We start from the raw sequence: 19,051 nt of genomic DNA on the forward strand, positions 1-19,051 counted from the left end.
CTCAGGCTGCAATTTTACCCGCAGCAGATTCACCCAGTGATAAATTTAAGAATCATAAAGCCTTGTTTACACATTTCAATTAAAAGGCTTGAGAACAGAGGTCATTTTGTGGTATTAATAACACTTCCAGGGATTCTGACAGCAGTGACATTTTAGAGAAAGAAATGCCAGGGCATGCATCAAAGAGATCAACATTTGATACGGTGCATTGTTGGCAATGTTCAAGTACTAATCATTCCATTTTTGTTTTCCTTCTACTGTACGCATTTTTTGAGACTGGTTAGCATCTCTTTATAGTCAGATCTACCTGGTTATGCCTGCTAATAACTTCCTTGCCATTAAGAGGTCCACACCAGGGTTATTCAAATACTTGAAACGAGGAACAATTAAGCCCTCTGCTGAAACCTTAGTCTAGTGGGGGATATAGGGTTACTTCCTTCGGTAACACACTCCTCTACACTCCAGTCAGGTGAAGACGTCTCTGTAGAGACTTCCAATGCAGTTGTAGTAAACATGGGCTGTGGAGGCAGGCGCTGAGGGAAGGCCAGGAGATGGACCTGAAATCTTGAAATAGTGTGTTTGGAAGAGCTGACCCTAGAGCGGGGGATTGCCGAGTGTCTGGAAGATGTCAAGGACCCCCGCTGTTGCTCAGACACCTGGGGCATGACCTGCACCCATCAGGATGCCTGGATGGTTCAAAAAGACGTGGTATGGGCTGGCATCTTTACTCAGCCTCTCCTCCTTTATACTGATCATCGTTGCCCTGGCGTTGCCCCACTGGCTGAGTGGGAAAATCCTTTGTCAGACTGGAGTTGATCTTGTCAATGCCACAGATCCAGAGCTGGTCCAATTCATTGGGGACATTTACTACGGACTCTTCCGCGGTTGTAAGGTGCGGCAATGCGGGCTTGGGGGCCGCCAGTCCCAATTCACAAGTGAGTATACTGGGGGGCACGAAACCTGCTTTAGAACACTTATTTTTAAATATTCGTAAGGATGCTTGTGTCTGAATGCGAAATTCAAGTGCCACTACAGTCTAAGGCATAATGACTTAATCCACAGTAAGCCAAGGACTTACTCTTGTTCAGCACCCAGAAGAGACCTTTTATTTCTGTGGAGGCTTATAGAAACATTAGAAATAGGGATTTGTATATCTTTGTAGTTTACCTCTATGAATACTCACTAAAAATATTGAGTGTTTACGTGTTCAGACATTCTACTAAGTGCTTTACATGGTTTGTCTCTTTTAAGCCTTATAACAAATTTATAAAGAAGGAATTATTAACATTCCCAGTTTGCAGAGGACTCCACTGAGGCTTGGAGAGGTTAAAAACTTGCCTGAGGTCACCCAGCGGAAAACTTTAGACCCAGGTCACACGACTTGGGTATGCTCAGCCATTGTGGCCTGCGGGTGTAGACGACCTGCTGAAATGAACCTTCCTCTTCTATTTATATAAAAGCTTCAGAGTCTGCGAAAAAGCAAAAGGGCTGTGCTCCTGGGCTCTGGAATCAGACTATCTGGGTTCAAAGCCCAACCCGGATGTTTCCTGGCAAGGAGACCTCAGGCAAGGCTGCTGTCCATGAACGTGAGCAGGTACTGACGTAGGCAGGCGGCCATCCAGCGTCACAGCAGAGCTGCTCAGCAGGTAGATAGAGCAGGAATCCAAGACCAGCTTATGAAGGATCTTCTGGGAAGGAAAAACTGAAACCAAAAAGGCAATATTCTGCACATCTTTAGACTCATACAATTAGATTGCTGGTGAGAACAGTATCCTACAAAATCATAATTAATCAACATAATGCAAATGCAAGGGGATAAGGGATTTATCCATTATATGATTTCTATATTTCATAACTGTAGTTTTTAGAATCCTGACCAGGGTATCTTATTAAACGTATAAAGACAGAGAGCTGGAACCATTGACAAATATAACAATACAAATTGGCATCATTTATATACATGAAGGATATATTTGTTATGTATAGCAAGAAAAAATATCACTGGGAATATTTATATTTACCCAGAAATTAAATTGGACCAGGGATATTGAAAAGCTTTGTTAAAAACATAACATAAAAAGCTGAAAACACACTTAACATAAAGAAATAAATAAAACAAAGAAATAGGACATGCTGAAAGGGGATGATGACAGCTGTATGCAGTACTTGGTTCTGAGCTGCGTCAGTTTACTATAAAGGATGTCACTGGGACAATTGGTGGAACTTGAACGGGGTGTCAGGATTAAACAGCGGTCATATGCCAGTGTTAACCTACTGATTTTGATAGTTGTATCGTGGTTGTGAAAGACAAGGTCCTTTTTGAGGAAATTGACCCTGAAGTGCCAGGGTTGGAGGGGCAGTTTACCCTCAAATAGTTCAGAAGGAAAAAAAAAATTTCTTTGTACCATTCTTGCAATTTTTCTGAAGTTTGAGGTTGTTTCAAAACCACAAATACATTGGGCTTCCCTGGTGGTGCAGTGGTTGAGAATCTGCCTGCCAGTGCAGGGGACACAGGTTCGAGCCCTGGCCTGGGAGGATCCCACACGCCGCAGAGCAACCAGGCCCGTGAGCCACAACTACTGAGCATGCGCATCTGGAGCCGCGACAGTGAGAGGCCCGCGCACCGCAATGAGGAGTGGCCCCCACTCGCCGCAACTAGAGAAAGCCCGCGCACAGAAAGGAAGACCCAACACAGCCAAATATAAATAAATAAATTTTTAAAAACCCACAAATACACACACAAAAAAGGGGGAAATGGCACAATTTTTAGAATAATTGTAGATAATAGGGTTTTTTTAATTTTTATTTTATATTGGAGTATAGTTGATTTCCAATGTTGTGTTAGTTTCAGGTATACAGCAAAGTGATTCAGTTATACATATACAAATATCCATTCTTTTTCAGATTCTTTTCCCATATAGGTTATTACAGAGTATTGAGTAAAGTTCCCTGTGCTATACAGTAGGTCCTTGTTGATTACTTTATATATAGTACTGTGTACGTTTTAGGGAATTGAAATTAACAAACCTCATGAAGGAAGTTCCAAAGCTTGAACAAGGGGGCAATAGATTCAACAGCAGCAATACTCCAGAGACTTTAATAAGCAAGCCCGTGCTCAGGGAACATAGTAAAACTAGCCCATATAATTATGTAATTATATAGCATGATATACCACGTTACCATCATAACCACCTTCTTACACACTAGATCATTTATTTATCTGTTATGTTTATTATTTATTATGTCTCCACCCCTTTGGTATATAGTGCCATTAGGGCAAGGATCTTGTCCATTGATGATCCCAAACCCCTAGAACAGTGCCTGGCACACATTCAAAAACATTGGTTGAATGAATATCGATAAAGTACTTTTAAACTCTTTTATACTGAATGTTCACGTATAAGATGCCAGACATGTGACCTATGCTATACTAATCTTCCACAAACCTGCCAGATAGAAGAATGAGGCTCAGAGAGGTTAAGCAACTTGATCAAGGTCACAGAGCCTTGAGTGCCAGAGCCAGTCTCCAACCCTGGTCGGTCTTACCCTAAAGTTCCCACCCTCCATTGTGTGTTGTTCCCTCAGGAATCTGTGACTGGCAACTTTCCCAAGGCGGCGTGTTACCCTAGTAGTCTTTACTGTTCTCCCAGAATTCAGCAAATTCTGGATGTTGGGAAGGTGGTGGATGGATGTGAATTCTCCAGGATGGGAGGATGCAGGTGGCTGGCTCCTGTCAGAAACGACTGAGGGGTCATTTGGGAGGGTGTGTTAGTCCCCTAGGGCTGCCATAACAAAGTACCACAAACGGGGTGGCTTAAATAACAGAAATTTATTCTCTCACAGATCTAGAGGGTAGAAATCCAAAATCAGGTTGTTGACAGAGCCGTTCTCCCTCTGAAACCTCTACGAGGAGTCTTCCTTGCCTCTTCCAGTTTCTGGTAGCCCCAGACATTCCTTGGCTTGTGACAACATTACTCCACTCTACACGTGGCATTCTCCCTAAGTCTCTTCACATGGTCTTCCCTCTGTGCATGACTGTCTCTGTGTCCAAATTTCCCCTTTTTTATAAGGACACTAGTCTTACTGGAATAGGGCTCACTCTAATGACCTCATTTCTACTTGATTACTTCTGTAAAGACCCTATTTCCCGATAAGGTCATATCCTGAGATGATGGCGGTTAGGACTTCAACACATTTTTTGAGGCTGGGTACAGAATGCAACCCATAACAGAGGGTGTGGAGTGGCATATGGTGGGCCTAGGATAATTAAGGAGGTCACCAAGCACAAGCACTGTTTCTGGAGAAGCAGCTGAAGCAGAGACAGGCTTTGCAGAAGGAGGAGTTCAAAGGAGGGCAAGACAAGACTGGGCCCTTCCACTCTGATGCTAATTAAACCCCTGCCATCCCAGCTCACAGAAATGCAAACTACCTCTAGCCCTGGAAGCCATAAGCTAAGCAAATGAGCACTTACTGTTTGCCCACTGGAGGCACTCAGTACATGTTCCTTTCCCTCCGCCCTCTTCCTTCTCAGAGGGGTGACTATGGGAAAAAGCCCCCTGGGTTCATCTAACGTGGTCTGCTCTCTGAAACATCAGAACTGTGTAAGAATCATAAAGGACTTTTTAATATTAGTTCTGAGCAGGATAATACTCAGGAAAGTTTTATTTCTGGCTGCCCTGGGTGGGGTCCCAGAGGAGGGTGTATAACCATGATGTGATTCTTTTTGAAAACTTGCACCGGGAGCTGGGGCCAGGTTCCTCCTGGCTTTGGCTGGTTTTACACCAATGCCACCCAGGGATACCGCATCTGTTACCACATTCTCTAGCCTCAGAGGTGAGTCTCTCTACCTTTAGATGTACAGCTCCTAGAGCCAGTACCACCTACTTGTGTGAGACAGCTATGGGGTGTATCAGAGCCCCTAAACCCCAAGTTGGAATCAGGATTTTCCTGCTACTGTCACTGTTGTTCCGAAGAAAGAAAGAAAAAAAAAAAAAATCCCTGCTCCCAGGGCCCATGTGCAGATCAGCGGAGAAGCAGGGTGTGAAAGTGCTTTGTAAACTGGAGTAGGAAATTTCGATTGGGTCTCGCGGACAAACAGCCTCAATTCGCACCTTCATAGGGTTCTCCCCTAGAATCACCCAAGAGAGTCAATTTCCAAACCAATCATGGAGAAAAGCAGAGAACTATACAGCATAATCATAATTAAGATCCTTTTTTATACCCAGACTTTCTGAAATAAAAACAGATCAATCTAGCAGTTTGAGCGGCTGGGGAAAGAAAGGGACAAACACTAATTTAGCAGTGTTCACATATTCATCTGTACTGTATTTATGGGCCCGGCGCTTTTAGGAAAACAGGGATAAACTAAACAGAGGAGTGTCTGCCCTCCAGAAGCTTTCCATCTGGGAAAGAGAAAGGCAGTAAATGAGCACTGGGCAGTAACACATTAATGTCTCAAGCTGTCACCTCTTTGTTCATTTCCTTCAACCCACTCTGCGCTAGAGGAGAGATTTTATTTATGCCCATTTTACTGATGAGGAAATTGGGGGTCAGAGAAATCAATAAATGAAATAATTTCTGTAAAAGCACCCGATATGGTGCTTGATACACAGTATGTGCTTGATAATTTTTAATTCACTGGTTCCCCCCTCATCTCCCACCCCCAAGCATTCCGTCGACAGCCTGACCTGGATCTGACTTCAAATCTCAGGCTTTTCTTACCATTGTCCATTTTAGATAACTGTCCTTTCTCAGATGTGTCTTTTGCAACTCTTTTCTCCCATTGCAGTGGCTGTGTTGTCATTTTTTTGACATTGTCTTTCACAGGGCAGAAGTTTTTCATTTTAGTGAAATCCAATTTATCAATTATTTCTTTTTTAAAATTAATTTTTGCCTTGCTGGGGCAAAAAGGACTGTTGGACTTCTCTGGAGTAGGGAGCAAACAAATTACTTAATAATTAGATAGTTATCTAATTTGAGTTTCTGACAGGATGATTAATCACTTCTGGGATTCAAGTGGGTTAGCTTTAATATGTACACCATAAGAATATATATTCAAATTCAAAATAAGACCTCTAGACCTCCAGGTGTACTAGGATTAAACTTTTAAATCTTTGCTTATCCAAGTTATCTGATTTTCCGGCAATAGGTCCTGCGGCAAAATCCTGAAGCCAGCACTTCCTGGCTGGGTGACCTGACTAAGCTATTTAACTTCTCATTTCTAAGACTCTAACTTATGCATCTGTAGGCATGAGAGAAGGTTGCCGTGAGCAGTGAAAGAGAGAAAGTGTATATGTGCTGGCACACAGTCTGCGCTCAATACGTGTAGCTATTGTCACTTGTCACCATGGATCATATGCTCTTATGGTCATGGATTTCAAGCTGGAAACTTAAATGTAATCCTTAAGTCAGACGTGTCTCAAACTTTTGGAAACTGGGTACAAATATGAAAGGCAAGCAGGCAACAGGTCTCCTGGGATGGTACCTGTGTGACAAGAGCAACAGTAGAGTCACCCCTTAAAGAAATTATTAATAGAAGGAACTGATGCATGAAAACTCGTGAGGAAAGATTTGAATTTCTAAATAATGACATATGTAAAAAATAATAAGAGCTCAATTAACTGGGAGATCTAGCGCCTTAGAGTGTGGCCCATGATTGTGGAGGCTGAATGAGATTCAGCCCTTTGCCAGTAAAGATTTCTTTTTCTTTTAATATAGTCAATACATTTCCTACTGCGGAAGCTAAGGATTGGATATTCTTTCACCATCCCTCTCCATATCACTCCATATGCCCCAAATCCTCTCGCCCCATCATCATAATATGGTTATTTCTCAATTTTATTATTAAATCACACCTGGAGATGGGTTCATGTCATTATATGGATATGATTAATTCTTTTTATAAGTCGCTTTGTGTGACCGTGCTTTAATTTATTCAATCTCCTATTGACTCGTGATTTGGTTTTTTCTCCAATCTTTTGCTACTGTAATGAATATCCGATATATACAGCTTTGAGCACACGTGGGAGTGCTTTTCCTAGAAATGGAATTGCTGTGATAGATGTTGCCAAATTGCTCTCTAAGGACATTGTATGAATTAATATCCCTACAAGTTTTGACAACTGCCTCCTTCCCTACACCTTCATTAACATGGTGTATTAGCAAACCTTTTGATCTTTGCCAATCACACAGGTGATGATTTTCTATTTTAAGTGTTTGGTGAGGATTATTATGCTGGTTATGTGTCCTAAGGGCTGCATGGCAAGAAACAGGATTATGAAACAATTAGGTAATCAGGCATAAGCTACCATGTTTGCAATGAAAAAGTGCTGCGAGTTTGCAATGAAAAAAAAGAAATCTAAAGCACACTGAAATGTAAGGACAAGAAATGGAAGAGATAAGTCCTACAGAAAAAAAATCCCACGGGAAGGAGTTCACTTTCTGGGGTAAAGTTTCTGATGCTGATGAGATAACCACATAGAGATAAATATACATGGAAATACAGAACTGGAAAGAAAGCTAGATCAGAACTGAAGACATAACTGTGGAGTGTCTGGACACTTCTGAGTGGAAAGGACACTTCAAAGGAAGAAGGACAAAAATTCTTGTTCTCAGGCTTGGGAGACACCAGCCTTCTATGAATAAAAATGGGCAGGTGAGCCAGCAAAGGAGCCAGAGCAGGACGGGGTCAGGGAGTGAGTGGAACCCGGAAAGCTTTGAGTCCTGGCTCCCAACTGGGGCCAAAGACGGGTTGGTCAGTTGTATCAAGTAATTAAGCAGGGAGGTTGGAATTCACAAGATGGACCCCGATTTGACCAGGAGGTATTCAGTAGAAACTTTGGAGTAGTTGCAGAGGAAGGGGTTTGCCCAGGAGTTTTTTAGCTTTCATCATTTTAAATCATTCATTTACAATAACTGAAATCAGTGACTCTAAACTCTATATACCATGTGATATATAGGACTTTGGTCCTGGATAGAGTTCAGGAACACCTTGCGCAAAGACAAGGAACTTGGTATCTCCAAGCCTGTGGGTAAGGGCGTTTAATAAAATCTACTTCATATCCTTGTCACAAGGATTGGATGAGATAACAGACGGAAAGGGCTTGGCCCCTGACTGTGCTCGGTGAATGTTGATTACACTCAACTCCTATGCAACGATTACTATCCACATTATACTGATGAGGAAACTGAGGCTTGAGAAGTCACATGACTTTTCCCAAGTCAGAGGGTAAAATAACAACCATAGTTGCCATTTTTGAGAACGGACTCTTTCCTAGACAATATTTAAACACTCTACTATGATATATCATTTAATCTTCACATAGAGAGAAATATAGAGAAGACAAATCCAAATTAATATTTCACTAAATTACCCCGCCACATTAATATGGCAAATTAATATTCTAATAAAGTGCAACATGAGAATTACATGCCCATCATACACAGGGAATTAATGTCTATCTTACTGAATCATTATGGGGAATCCAAAATGATGCTCCTAGCTTTGCATTAGTGCCCACAAAGTGGGCACTATGATTATTCCTATGCCCTTCACTTGACCCCCTCATTATTGTAAGATGGGTAGGAGAAGTAGGGTTTAGATGATCCTAAATATTTTATAATTGTGGCAAATCAGCAAAGCTGGGATTTGAACCTGGAACTTTGGATGCCAGATCTAGGCTTCACTTTGCTACACCCCACTATACTCTTCATGATATACTTGAGACCGCTTCTACCTTTCTGATTTAATGAAGGCTACTCTCTGACCCAGATGAAAGCTTTGTGATCAATCAGCCTTCTTTGACTGACTCTCTTGCCAGCCTCCTTTGCTGAAGCAACACCATCTGGAGCTTGTATGGATTAGCTCACACCAGATCCCAGAGCTGCGAGGCCAATGCAACTTAAATGCCCAGCTGGGGCACATTCTGATTTTGCAGCCACCCCAAGGAAGCGAAGACTGTTGGCCAACTGATAAGTGGTAAACCTGGGGGCCATGAATTCATCTCAGGAAGTCTCCTGCTTTTTGAAAACCCAGCACTTGCTGCCTTGCCCTCACTCCCCTCTGCTAAAGCCTTCATGGTAAGCAAGCCTGGGACGTACGAACTGGAGCCAAGCTCTGAGGCTGACATCTTGGCTGTGTCTTCTCTCCCCAGTCTTCCCACACCTGGTGAAGGAGCTCAATGCAGGCCTCCACGTGACAATTCTGTTTCTCCTCTTCCTGGCCTTGGCGCTGGCTCTGGTCAGCATGGGCTTTGCCATTCTCAACATGATCCAGGTTCCGTACCGGGCAGTCAACGGCCCCGGGGGCATCTGTCTATGGAACGTTCTCGCAGGTAAGAAAGGCCCCTGGGGAGACAGATTCCTGTCCATGCCATCAGGAGGCTGAGTTCCAAGTAGGTGGGCAGAAGGCATGAAGGAATTAAAATGCCCCACTTCAGCCTTCACTTCCCTGGGTCTGTTACTTCCTTGATGGGCATGAATATCCTTTTTACTAAAAGTTGAAGAATCTCTGTCATCATAAAGAACTGAAGTATTAGCGTGCATGAGTGGCTGAGGACTTAGAGCAGCGAAGAGAGGTCAGGATGAGAGAAGAGAGAAGACAGAGAGCTGTGGGTGAAGAAGAGGGGACCATGGGATGAGTGAGGATGTGGGACTGCTGCTGTGATTCTGAAGGAACCTCACAAAGGACAGAAGAGAAGGGACCTGGGGGGCTTACATGCCTTATTTTGTGTAAACCTCACAACCTCTCTATGAGGCGGTATTATTAGACCCATATTTACAGGTGAAGAACCTGAAGCTCAGAGAAGTTAAAAGATGCACCCAGAGCTTCCCTGGTGGCGCAGTGGTTGAGAGTCCGCCTGCCGATGCAGGGGACACAGGTTCGTGCCCCGGTCCGGGAAGATCCCACATGCCGCGGAGCGGCTGGGCCCGTGAGCCATGGCCGCTGGGCCTGCGCGTCCAGAGCCTGTGCTCCGCAACGGGAGAGGCCACAACAGTGAGAGGCCCGCGTACCACCAAAAAAAAAAAGATACACCCAAAGTCACACAACGATGAGTAACAGAGGCAGGATTCCAACCCAGGTATAACTGAGTCTAAGCCTTTTGTCCTTTCTTTAATTATCTATGACCACCGTGACCTATTTTCCAAGACAAAAACCAAGACAAAAGTTGTGTGTGAGTGTGTGTGTGTGTGTGTGTGTGCGTGTGTGTGTTGATTTGGGAGAGTATCTGATATACAGAAATTAATTCACATTTAGTTCGGCACTGAAAAAATCACCTGTAATGAAAGTAACAAAACCCCAAGAATGATTTCAGAAAACCCAGGTCAAATGGTCAAGGTATCCTGATGGCAATAACCCCTCACTACATTTTACTTTATACAGGATGACCATAAAGTATAGAAACAAGTAATGTTGTTTTATCATGCATTAGAATGTAATGTCAGTAAATCAATTATTACGTATTGGCCTATGTTCGCAGTCTGTGGCCATCCTGTAGAATTTCTTCTAAACGTGGCTCACTCCCATGTAGACTTGTTTATCTCTGCCTGAATGCTCACAGTGGTTGGCATGTAGAAAGTGCTCAATCCTGCTTTTGAAATAAATGCTTATCTCTGTCAATTCCCTTCCTCAGAGAGACAGTACCCTCAAGCTCTATTGACAAGAGTATTTTAAAAAACGCAGTTTGACAAAACTTTACTCTCAAAAGGCATAAAAATACGAGTATCCTTTGATTAAACAATTCCAAACATTAATTTATGCTAAGGAAATAACAGGAAAAGAGCACAAAAAATGTACATTAAAAGGAGTTTCCTGCAGCACTTTATAATGTCAAAAATTTGGAAGCAATCTAGATATCCAGAAATTAGGTCACACTTAATTAAACTTAAAATAATTAGGTGTGTCGCTAGTATAAAACATCATACACAGTTTAAAGTGGTGCTTTAACAGAATATTTAACAACATGGAAAGATATTCAAGTAAGGGAAGTAAATCAAGTGTAAAGCAGTAAGTGTACCATAATACTAATTTTGTTAAAGAGATGGAAATGTAAAGAAATATACCAAAACGTTCAAAGTGTTTATATTTGGCTTTTAGGAAAAAAGCATATTTGTCTTTTCATCTTTGTGATTTTCTCTGGTGTCCAAATTTTCTTCAATAAGAAGTAATAATCTAAACAAAGGGCATAATAAATGTGATTTTTAAATATTAATTAAAATCAGGGCAGGAGAAAAGTAGAGAGAAAGAGAGAGAAAGATGGAGAGAGAAAGAGAAACAGAGGGAACCCGGAGGGTCAAAGTCTGAAGCAATAGGTAGGGAAGGACATGAAGTTTGGAATCCTTCCAGTTTTCTCCTTTCTCCTTTCCTTTCCTCCTTCTCTTATCTCCTTATCATTAAGCTTGGAAAGAGGATAACTGAGGAGAGAACAGTCCAGCCCTCCGTTCTGATCCCCCAATCTGCCCAGTACGATGCTCTTGTCTCTTCCCTCAGAAGCCTCAAGGTCTACATACACAGGCTGAAATACTTAGAGACTGAGCTTATCCACACGTGCACACACACACCCTGCCCTGCCCTGGGTAAGGGAAAAAGTGGCAGAGTCGAGGTTCAAAGTAGATCTGATAGGAAGCTTATTCCCACACCTCTCGCCCCTCACACAGTGGATTATCTGCTGCTTTTAAAAGCATTTTAAAATTTGTGTTGCCCTAAGCGTGTTTTACACCGCAAGTTTGTTGCCTGTGCCACAGAAAAGCCACCTCACATCTAGTGGTTGAATTGCAAGGAAAAGAGCTCTGCATGAGGGTGTCCTTTCTGGGTTTCAGGAGGAGTCGTGGCCTTGGCCATCGCCAGCTTCATGGCCGCGGTAAAATTTCACGACCTGACAGAACGAATCGCCAACTTCCAGGAGAAACTCTTCCGCTTTGTGGTGGTGGAGGAGGAGTATGAAGAGTCGTTCTGGATCTGCGTGGCCAGCGCCTCAGCCCACGCCACTAACCTGGTTGTGGTGGCCATCAGTCAGATTCCCCTCCCGGAGATTAAGACCAAGATAGAAGAGGCCACAGTCACGGCCGAGGATATCTTGTATTAATAACCTTCTCCTGAAATCAGTTCTTAGGAGAATGGAAACCTCCTTTTTCTTTTTTCCAGCTTGCACAGTCTTGAATGTCTATGTTTTGGCAGTAAGAAGAAGGAAGTGGAAGGGGGAAGGGTAGTTACCTTGGCCAGAAAAGAAAACTTTCCGAATTTCTGGCATCCCTGCACTTCTTTCTCACTGACCTTGGAGTTAGAGACTCTGCCACTTGCCAGCCATGTGTGACACTGGACAATTCATTTAATATCTACTTCTCAGTCTCTTCATCTGTAAAATGGGGGTATTAACGACCTCGCAAGGTTGTAATGAGGTTTAAATGGGCGATAACGTTGCCAGCCTTTGTATATTGTAGAGCACCCTACACGTATAAGGTACTGTACACTCCAAGAAATGTCTATAGACCCTTGGTATATCCCGCACAATATTAGGAGGAATGCAAAAAGGAATATGATAATGTCCCTGGCCTCCAGAAACACCTAGTCTTTCCACACGACACAGGAATCAGAGAGCAACAATAACAGTAAGAATGAAAATAACTACCATTCTTTGGAGTGGTTACTACATGCAGTTCTAAAAGTTTTACATATAGTAAGTCATTAGGTCCTCACTACAACTCTGTTGGTATAGTACTACTTTAGTCCCATTTCATAGATGAAGAAACTAAGGCATAAAGCAGTTGGATAACTTGCTGAGGTCAGGAATTAAATGGAGGGAAGTCTGGAGCCAGAGTTTACATTTTTAACCCCTTTGCTGATCTGATGTTTGATGTACGAGCAATTGCAAGGCAATGTGATCAGTGTTATAACAGCACATGGAGAAAGGACCTGAGAGGGAATTAATGCTTCAGGATGGGATGTGGTATTAAAAAAGTATCTCAGAGTTGACAGTTGATCTGAACTTTGAAAGATGAGGAGACTTTTTCCAGTGGTAAAGGAAGCAAGGCTGGAGAAGGGCGTTCCAGGATAAGTCAGTAATGAGGAGGAAACACAAGGTATGAATTTACAGAGGGGGCTTGGAAGTATGTGAATACCCAGTGGGGTTAGAATATTGCTCTAATGCAGCTGTTGGATAAACACAGATGTTTTGTGTTAGGTTTTCCTGAGTGGTACTGTGACAGTTAATTTTATGTGTCAACTTGGTTAGGCCATGGTACCCAGATATTGGTCAAACACTATTCTAGATGTTTTTGTGAAGGTATGTGTTTTGGACGGGGTCTATCAGTAGATTTTCAGTAAAGCAGATTGCCGTCCATAGTATGGGAGGGTCTCATCCAATCAGTTGAAGGCCTTAAGAAAAAGACTGACCTCCCCCAAGGGAGAGGGAATTCTGCCAGCAAACTTCCACTGGACTCAAACTGCAACTCTTCCCTGGATCTCCAGACTGCCCGCCTACCCTGCAGATTTTGGACTTGCCAGTCTCCACAATCATGTGAGCCAGTTCCTTATAATAAATCTCTCTCTCTCTCTCATATACACAGACACACACACACAGACACACACACATTCCTATTGGTTCTATTTCTTTGGAGAGCCCTCACTCATGCAGGTCCACAACTCAATTCATTTTCCCACCATGTCAGCTGGGGTGAATCCTTTCCCAGCTCTCCTGTCTTCATGCCGAGTAAAAGTTATCTAGGGCTTCCCTGGTGGCGCAGTGGTTGAGAATCCGTCTGCCGATGCAGGGGACATGGGTTCGTGCCCAGGTCCGGGAAGATCCCACATGCCGCAACGCGGCTGGGCCCGTGAGCCATGGCTGCTGAGCCTGCGTGTCCGGAGCCTGTGCTCCGCAAGGGGAGAGGCCACAACGGTGAGAGGCCCGCGTTCCGCAAAAAAAAAAGTTATCTAATCCCCCCAGATTAGCTTCATCTAAAATGACACTGGATTCGGACTCACTCTACTTTGCTTAACACTGAGCTTCAGAAAGTTTCCACGGAATCTCTTCTGTTCTAACTGCTTCTGCTTCCCTGCTGTGTTCTTCTGCCCCTTCCAGCCCTCTATCCCCACCCCAGACACAGCTGCAGTCTTACTTAGCAGACTGATGTCACTCATCAAATATGCAGATGGCACATGGCTGGAAGGGAGAGTTAACATGATAGGAGATGGGTCCAAAAGGTAACGACACACTGCAGTGCTGTCTTGAAAATAAGTGGAAAGGTCAATGTTCTATCAAGTTTAACATAAGGTCCTGCTGACAGTTTTTCTTTAAAATCAATAACATAAACACAAGACTCTGGCAACAGTTTATATGATAAACATCTGAGGGTCTTAGTACATTTATTCATTCATTCAACAAGTACTGAAACTTCTGGAAGTAGAGCAGTGAATGAACAGACAAAAATTCCTGCCCTGCAGAGATTTCATTCTCCAAGCAGCTGGGGGGGAAGGGGGGGATTCATACTGAGACAGCATGTGAGCTACTAAAAATGTTATCCAAGCCCAACCGTAGCCTGCACCCTGATCACTGCCTCAGATCTGTGCAGGCCATCAGGCAGAGTGAACTGGTTTTGCTTCTAATAATGGAATTATCTTATCAAGGTGGTAACCTTGATCAAGCTGTATACGTTCCATGGTGTCAAAGTGCAAGCTTTTGTATGAGTGTGTATTTTTCCAGTGACAGAGTCTATAGCTTTACAAAATGTTTCAGAAGCGTCTGTAACACCTTAAAACTTTCAAACCCTGATCCATCAGGTAGCAACCTTCACGTTGCTGGAGATAATCAGGTTCGGTCTGAAAGTCATCTCTCAGGGATACTGTAGAAGATTCCTACGTGGAATTTAGCGAGTTTTGTTAGGCGTGAAGGGATGAAGGAGGGAGGGAGAATACATATCTGGGTCACAATACACTCGCGTGATACTCAAAGATATGGAGAAATTGTAGCTCATTTATTTTGACTATAGTTAATCTGGTCATTTTACGAATAAAGAAAAACTGATAATAAATGCCTGATTCAGTTTAAATTTAACCCGATCTGATTGTTTATACTTAGGGATAAATGCTGAGCCTCTCTGGGATAAAATGGCTGGCTCCTCAGATAAGCTCTCTGCCCCTGCCTCTCTCCTGAAGGTCCTGGGGTTATGGGAGAGGAAGGTAGGCACACATATACTCCCAATCTCTGGGAAGCATCCCCTGGTATCCTGATGGTTCTTGTGGGGAGGGTGCACTGGCTGGGCTCATTGGGCTTCTGTCCCCCTGGCTGCTGCTTGCCCTGCCAGCTTTCCCAGGGCAGCCTGAGGGTGGAATGATTTATGAAATGTTCTTTCAACTGGTCAGAGCCCGATCACTGCCTGGAAGACTTGTCCTCATCTTGGATCCTACCAGCTGCAGACCCCCGAGTGACCACCAAGTCCTCCCTCCGGCTCACCTGTCCTCTGGCCCACACCCAGGCCTCACTGAAGAGCTGCCCACCTGCTTTGGCAGCCTAGGAGCCTCACCTGGTGTCGACATAGCATCCTGCCCCGGGGGTCCTGGAGCCACCTCTCCATTCCCTCCCACGAAGTAACTAACGTGATTTATAGGCTCTTATTTCCCCAAAAATCGCAGACTTGAGAGGTTCCCTGCTGCTAATATGGCCTAGTCTAAATATGAAATAAACTTTATTCAAAAAATTAAGTCTCTGCAAAATATTAACAGCTGTTAAACTCAGATGATGGATATTCATTATATTATTCTATTTTTCTTCATGTTTGAAAATTTTAATAAGAAGTAAAATAAAGAAATAAAAAAGAATAAACACACACACAAAAATTAAGTCTTTGTTCTTTAAAATCACCAGAAAGAGCTGTAAGCATATAATTGGTATAAAGTAAAACCTCAGACTCACAGCCCATTGAGCTGGTTATATTTTTCCCACACTTAGAAAAAAAATGCACCAAACTCACTTCCTGCCTCACCAAACTCACTTAATGCTTCAAGGAGGCTCAACAGTGGCTGTAGGTCAAACACGGAAAACCTCTTAATATGCCTTAGGTGAGCCTGGCCCTTTCGAGGCTTCTATTTCCTCATTTTTTAAACGAGAAACTTATACTGCATGATAATGACCACCATCTAGTGTGAGTCAGGCATTTGACATACTTTGTCCCTAATTTTGAGCACAATTACTCAAGATACATATTACTGTCTGTATCTTACAGATGGGCCGTTTTAGGTTCAGAGAACATAAGTAACTTGCTCAGGCCACGTTACTAATAAACAATGGAGAAAGGAGTCAGCTCCCATCTATGTAATGTCAAGGTCACCATTTTCCCACTACAGGATTGTGCTTCTTGCAGGACTTCTAAGGCGCCTTCCCAGGGCTCCGGCAGATGGCTGTGCAGGTTGCACCTCATCCAAGGGATGGATAACAGCTCAAATCTAGCACACCCTCCCCTGGCTTCTCATGGCCTGAACCCTCCAGATGCTTCCGCCCAGAGAGGGTGCCTTTTCCTCATGCTCACCAAGGTGTCAGGTGGGATCACAGTGCCTCATCCCAGTCCATGTAAAATCAAACTCTTAACCGTAATATTATTTTATGACATTGTTTATCAGCTTGTGATAATGATGATTAATTTCCATATGTCCCTTAAAGGTAACTGTCATATGCATACATTGTCAGATGATTACTAACACTATCTGTAGGGACCAAAGCCAAGGAAACTTAAACTGTAATTCAGAGAAGTAATTAGCTATCCATGAGACGAAGTCCTACTCTAAGTTCACTCTGTGAAATCTGAGTAATATGTGTCTCAGCCCATTCAGGCAGCTCTAACAAATCACCATAGACTGAGTGGCTTAAACAACAGGAATTTATTTCTCACAGTTCTGGATGCTAGAAATCTGTAATCGATGTGCCAGCAGATCCCATGTCTGGTGAGGACCCTCTTCCTGGCTTGTAGACAGCCACCTTCTCATGGTATCCTCACAAGGCAGAGAGCAGAGAGCTAGAGCAAGCTCTCATGTCTCTTTTGTAAGGGCACTAATCCCATTCATGAGGATGCCACCCTCATGACCTAACCTCTTATAGGCCTCACCCCTTAATACCATCACATTAGGGGTTAAGTTTTGGGGGGATACAAACAGTCCACATCACATTGGGATATAGTTGTTTTACAATGTTGTGTTAGTTTCTACTGTACAGAGAAGTGGAGTTCCCTGTGCTATACAGCAGGTTCTTATTAGGTATCTATTTTATACATATTAGTGCATATATGTCAATCCCAATCTCCCAATTCACATCACATTTTCATTAATAAAAATATACCAATAAAATATACAATTAATATTGGGATATTAATTCTTGGGATGGCAAGAACCCTTCCGTATCAAATCAGAGTAGACATATTACAATATGCTTCTTTCTCTTTCGAGAAAAATATGAAACACTATGAAAATTTAATTAAACAATTTTTCGTACTTCCAAAAGTATGTAATAAAAAATACTAGCTCTTCCATTCTAAACAAAATTCATTTTCTAAATCATAAGGGCGCTTTGCAGTAGGTGATAAATGAACAGGGCTAATGGTTGCTTTAACAAAAGTCTACAACATAATCCTAATGACAATTGGATACGTTTCCTTTTCTGACTGTAGCAAATTACACAAACTTGATAGTGAAAAACAACAAGAATTTATTATCTTAAGAGTTTTGGAGGTCAGAAGTCCAAAATGTTCCACTGGGGTAAATAAATCTGTGGGCAAGTCTTTGTTCCTCTTGGAGGCTCTAAGGGAGAATTTGTTTCCTTGCTTTTCCAGCTTCTAGAGGCTGCCTGCATTCCTTGGCTCCTGGCCCCTTCCCAGCAATCTCATCTCTCCACCCTCTGCTTCGGTCATACAGTGATGATTCTGATAACTGGGACCCTCCTGTCTCCCTCTCTAAAGGATCCTTGTGATTCCATTGGGCCCACCCAGATAATCCAGGACATCTTTTGGGGGGCATTTTTCTACCTACCACAACAGTGTTTCTCAAATTCAGTGTTTCTTGTTCTAACAATATTCCTGAAAATATAATGTTTAATGTAAAATAAAAGAACAAAATATTGTATTATTAATCATTACTAATAGATAGGCACCACAATTTAGAAAATTCTTGCTGGGAGTGGAGTGTTTACCTATATCACCTACATGAATTTCAAAAAGTTATATATTATGCCAGGTATATATTTGGAAATCATAAGTGGGTAGAAGGAGGCTAGGCAAGACACAGGGAATTGCAAAAGTGAAAAGCAATTTGGGGATACAATGCTGGAAAGGGACACAGCCACACAGAGAGGTCCCTGTGCCTGTTTTAGACAAATTTCCAACACTGTCTATAAACACAGTATGATTCCAAATCAATCGAAATTGTGAGACTGACCTTTCTCTAGCAGACCAACTCTCTTAATTATCACCAATACCTAAAATAATAAATATGCACAGATTTAAAACCCCAAAATATCAATATCTCGATTTTGCTTCTTTTGAATATTTCTGTGCTTAATTCTAAATCTTGTCAGAGCAAAAAATGCTTACTCACCAAGTAAATAATTTACCACCTGTCACAATTTTAGGGATTGCCTTCCTGTAAATTTTGGGAATTGACTTCACAGAAGACTTGAGGTCACATTATGACCTTAAGTCTCACCTCCAATATCATCTCCTAAATGACCACCCAGTGTAGTACTGAAACCTGTCTTGCATCTTCCCAGCATTTCTGATTCTCCCTACTCAGCTCTACATTTTCTTTTTACTTTCATTTAACATGCTGCATAGTTTATATATGTATTATGTTTATTACTTATTGCCTGTCTTCTCCCATGAGAATGTCATCTTTTTTTTTTTTTTTTTTTTTGCGGTACGCGGGCCTCTCACTGTTGTGGCCTCTCCCGTTGCGCAGCACAGGCTCCGGACGCGCAGGCTCAGCGGCCATGGCTCACAGGCCCAGTCGCTCCGCAGCATGCGGGACCTTCCCGGACCGGGGCACAAACCCACGTCCCCCGCATCGGCAGGTGGACTC

At 42.7% G+C, this 19,051-nt stretch overlaps 1 protein-coding gene across 1 annotated transcript; it reads left to right on the plus strand.

The window, feature by feature from the left end:
• The first annotated feature begins 580 nt into the window (after positions 1–580).
• On the plus strand, positions 581–12,096 carry CLRN2 (clarin 2). The gene is made up of 3 exons (XM_032633686.1): positions 581–935; positions 9,153–9,332; positions 11,818–12,096. Exons 1-3 carry the CDS (start codon positions 683–685, stop codon positions 12,081–12,083), a joined length of 699 nt encoding a protein of 232 aa, XP_032489577.1. The 5' UTR covers positions 581–682; the 3' UTR covers positions 12,084–12,096.
• Positions 12,097–19,051: the final 6,955 nt, after the last annotated feature.

This window comes from Phocoena sinus, chromosome 5 (genome assembly GCF_008692025.1).
Source record: "Phocoena sinus isolate mPhoSin1 chromosome 5, mPhoSin1.pri, whole genome shotgun sequence".
Taxonomy (NCBI): Eukaryota; Metazoa; Chordata; class Mammalia; order Artiodactyla; family Phocoenidae; genus Phocoena; species Phocoena sinus.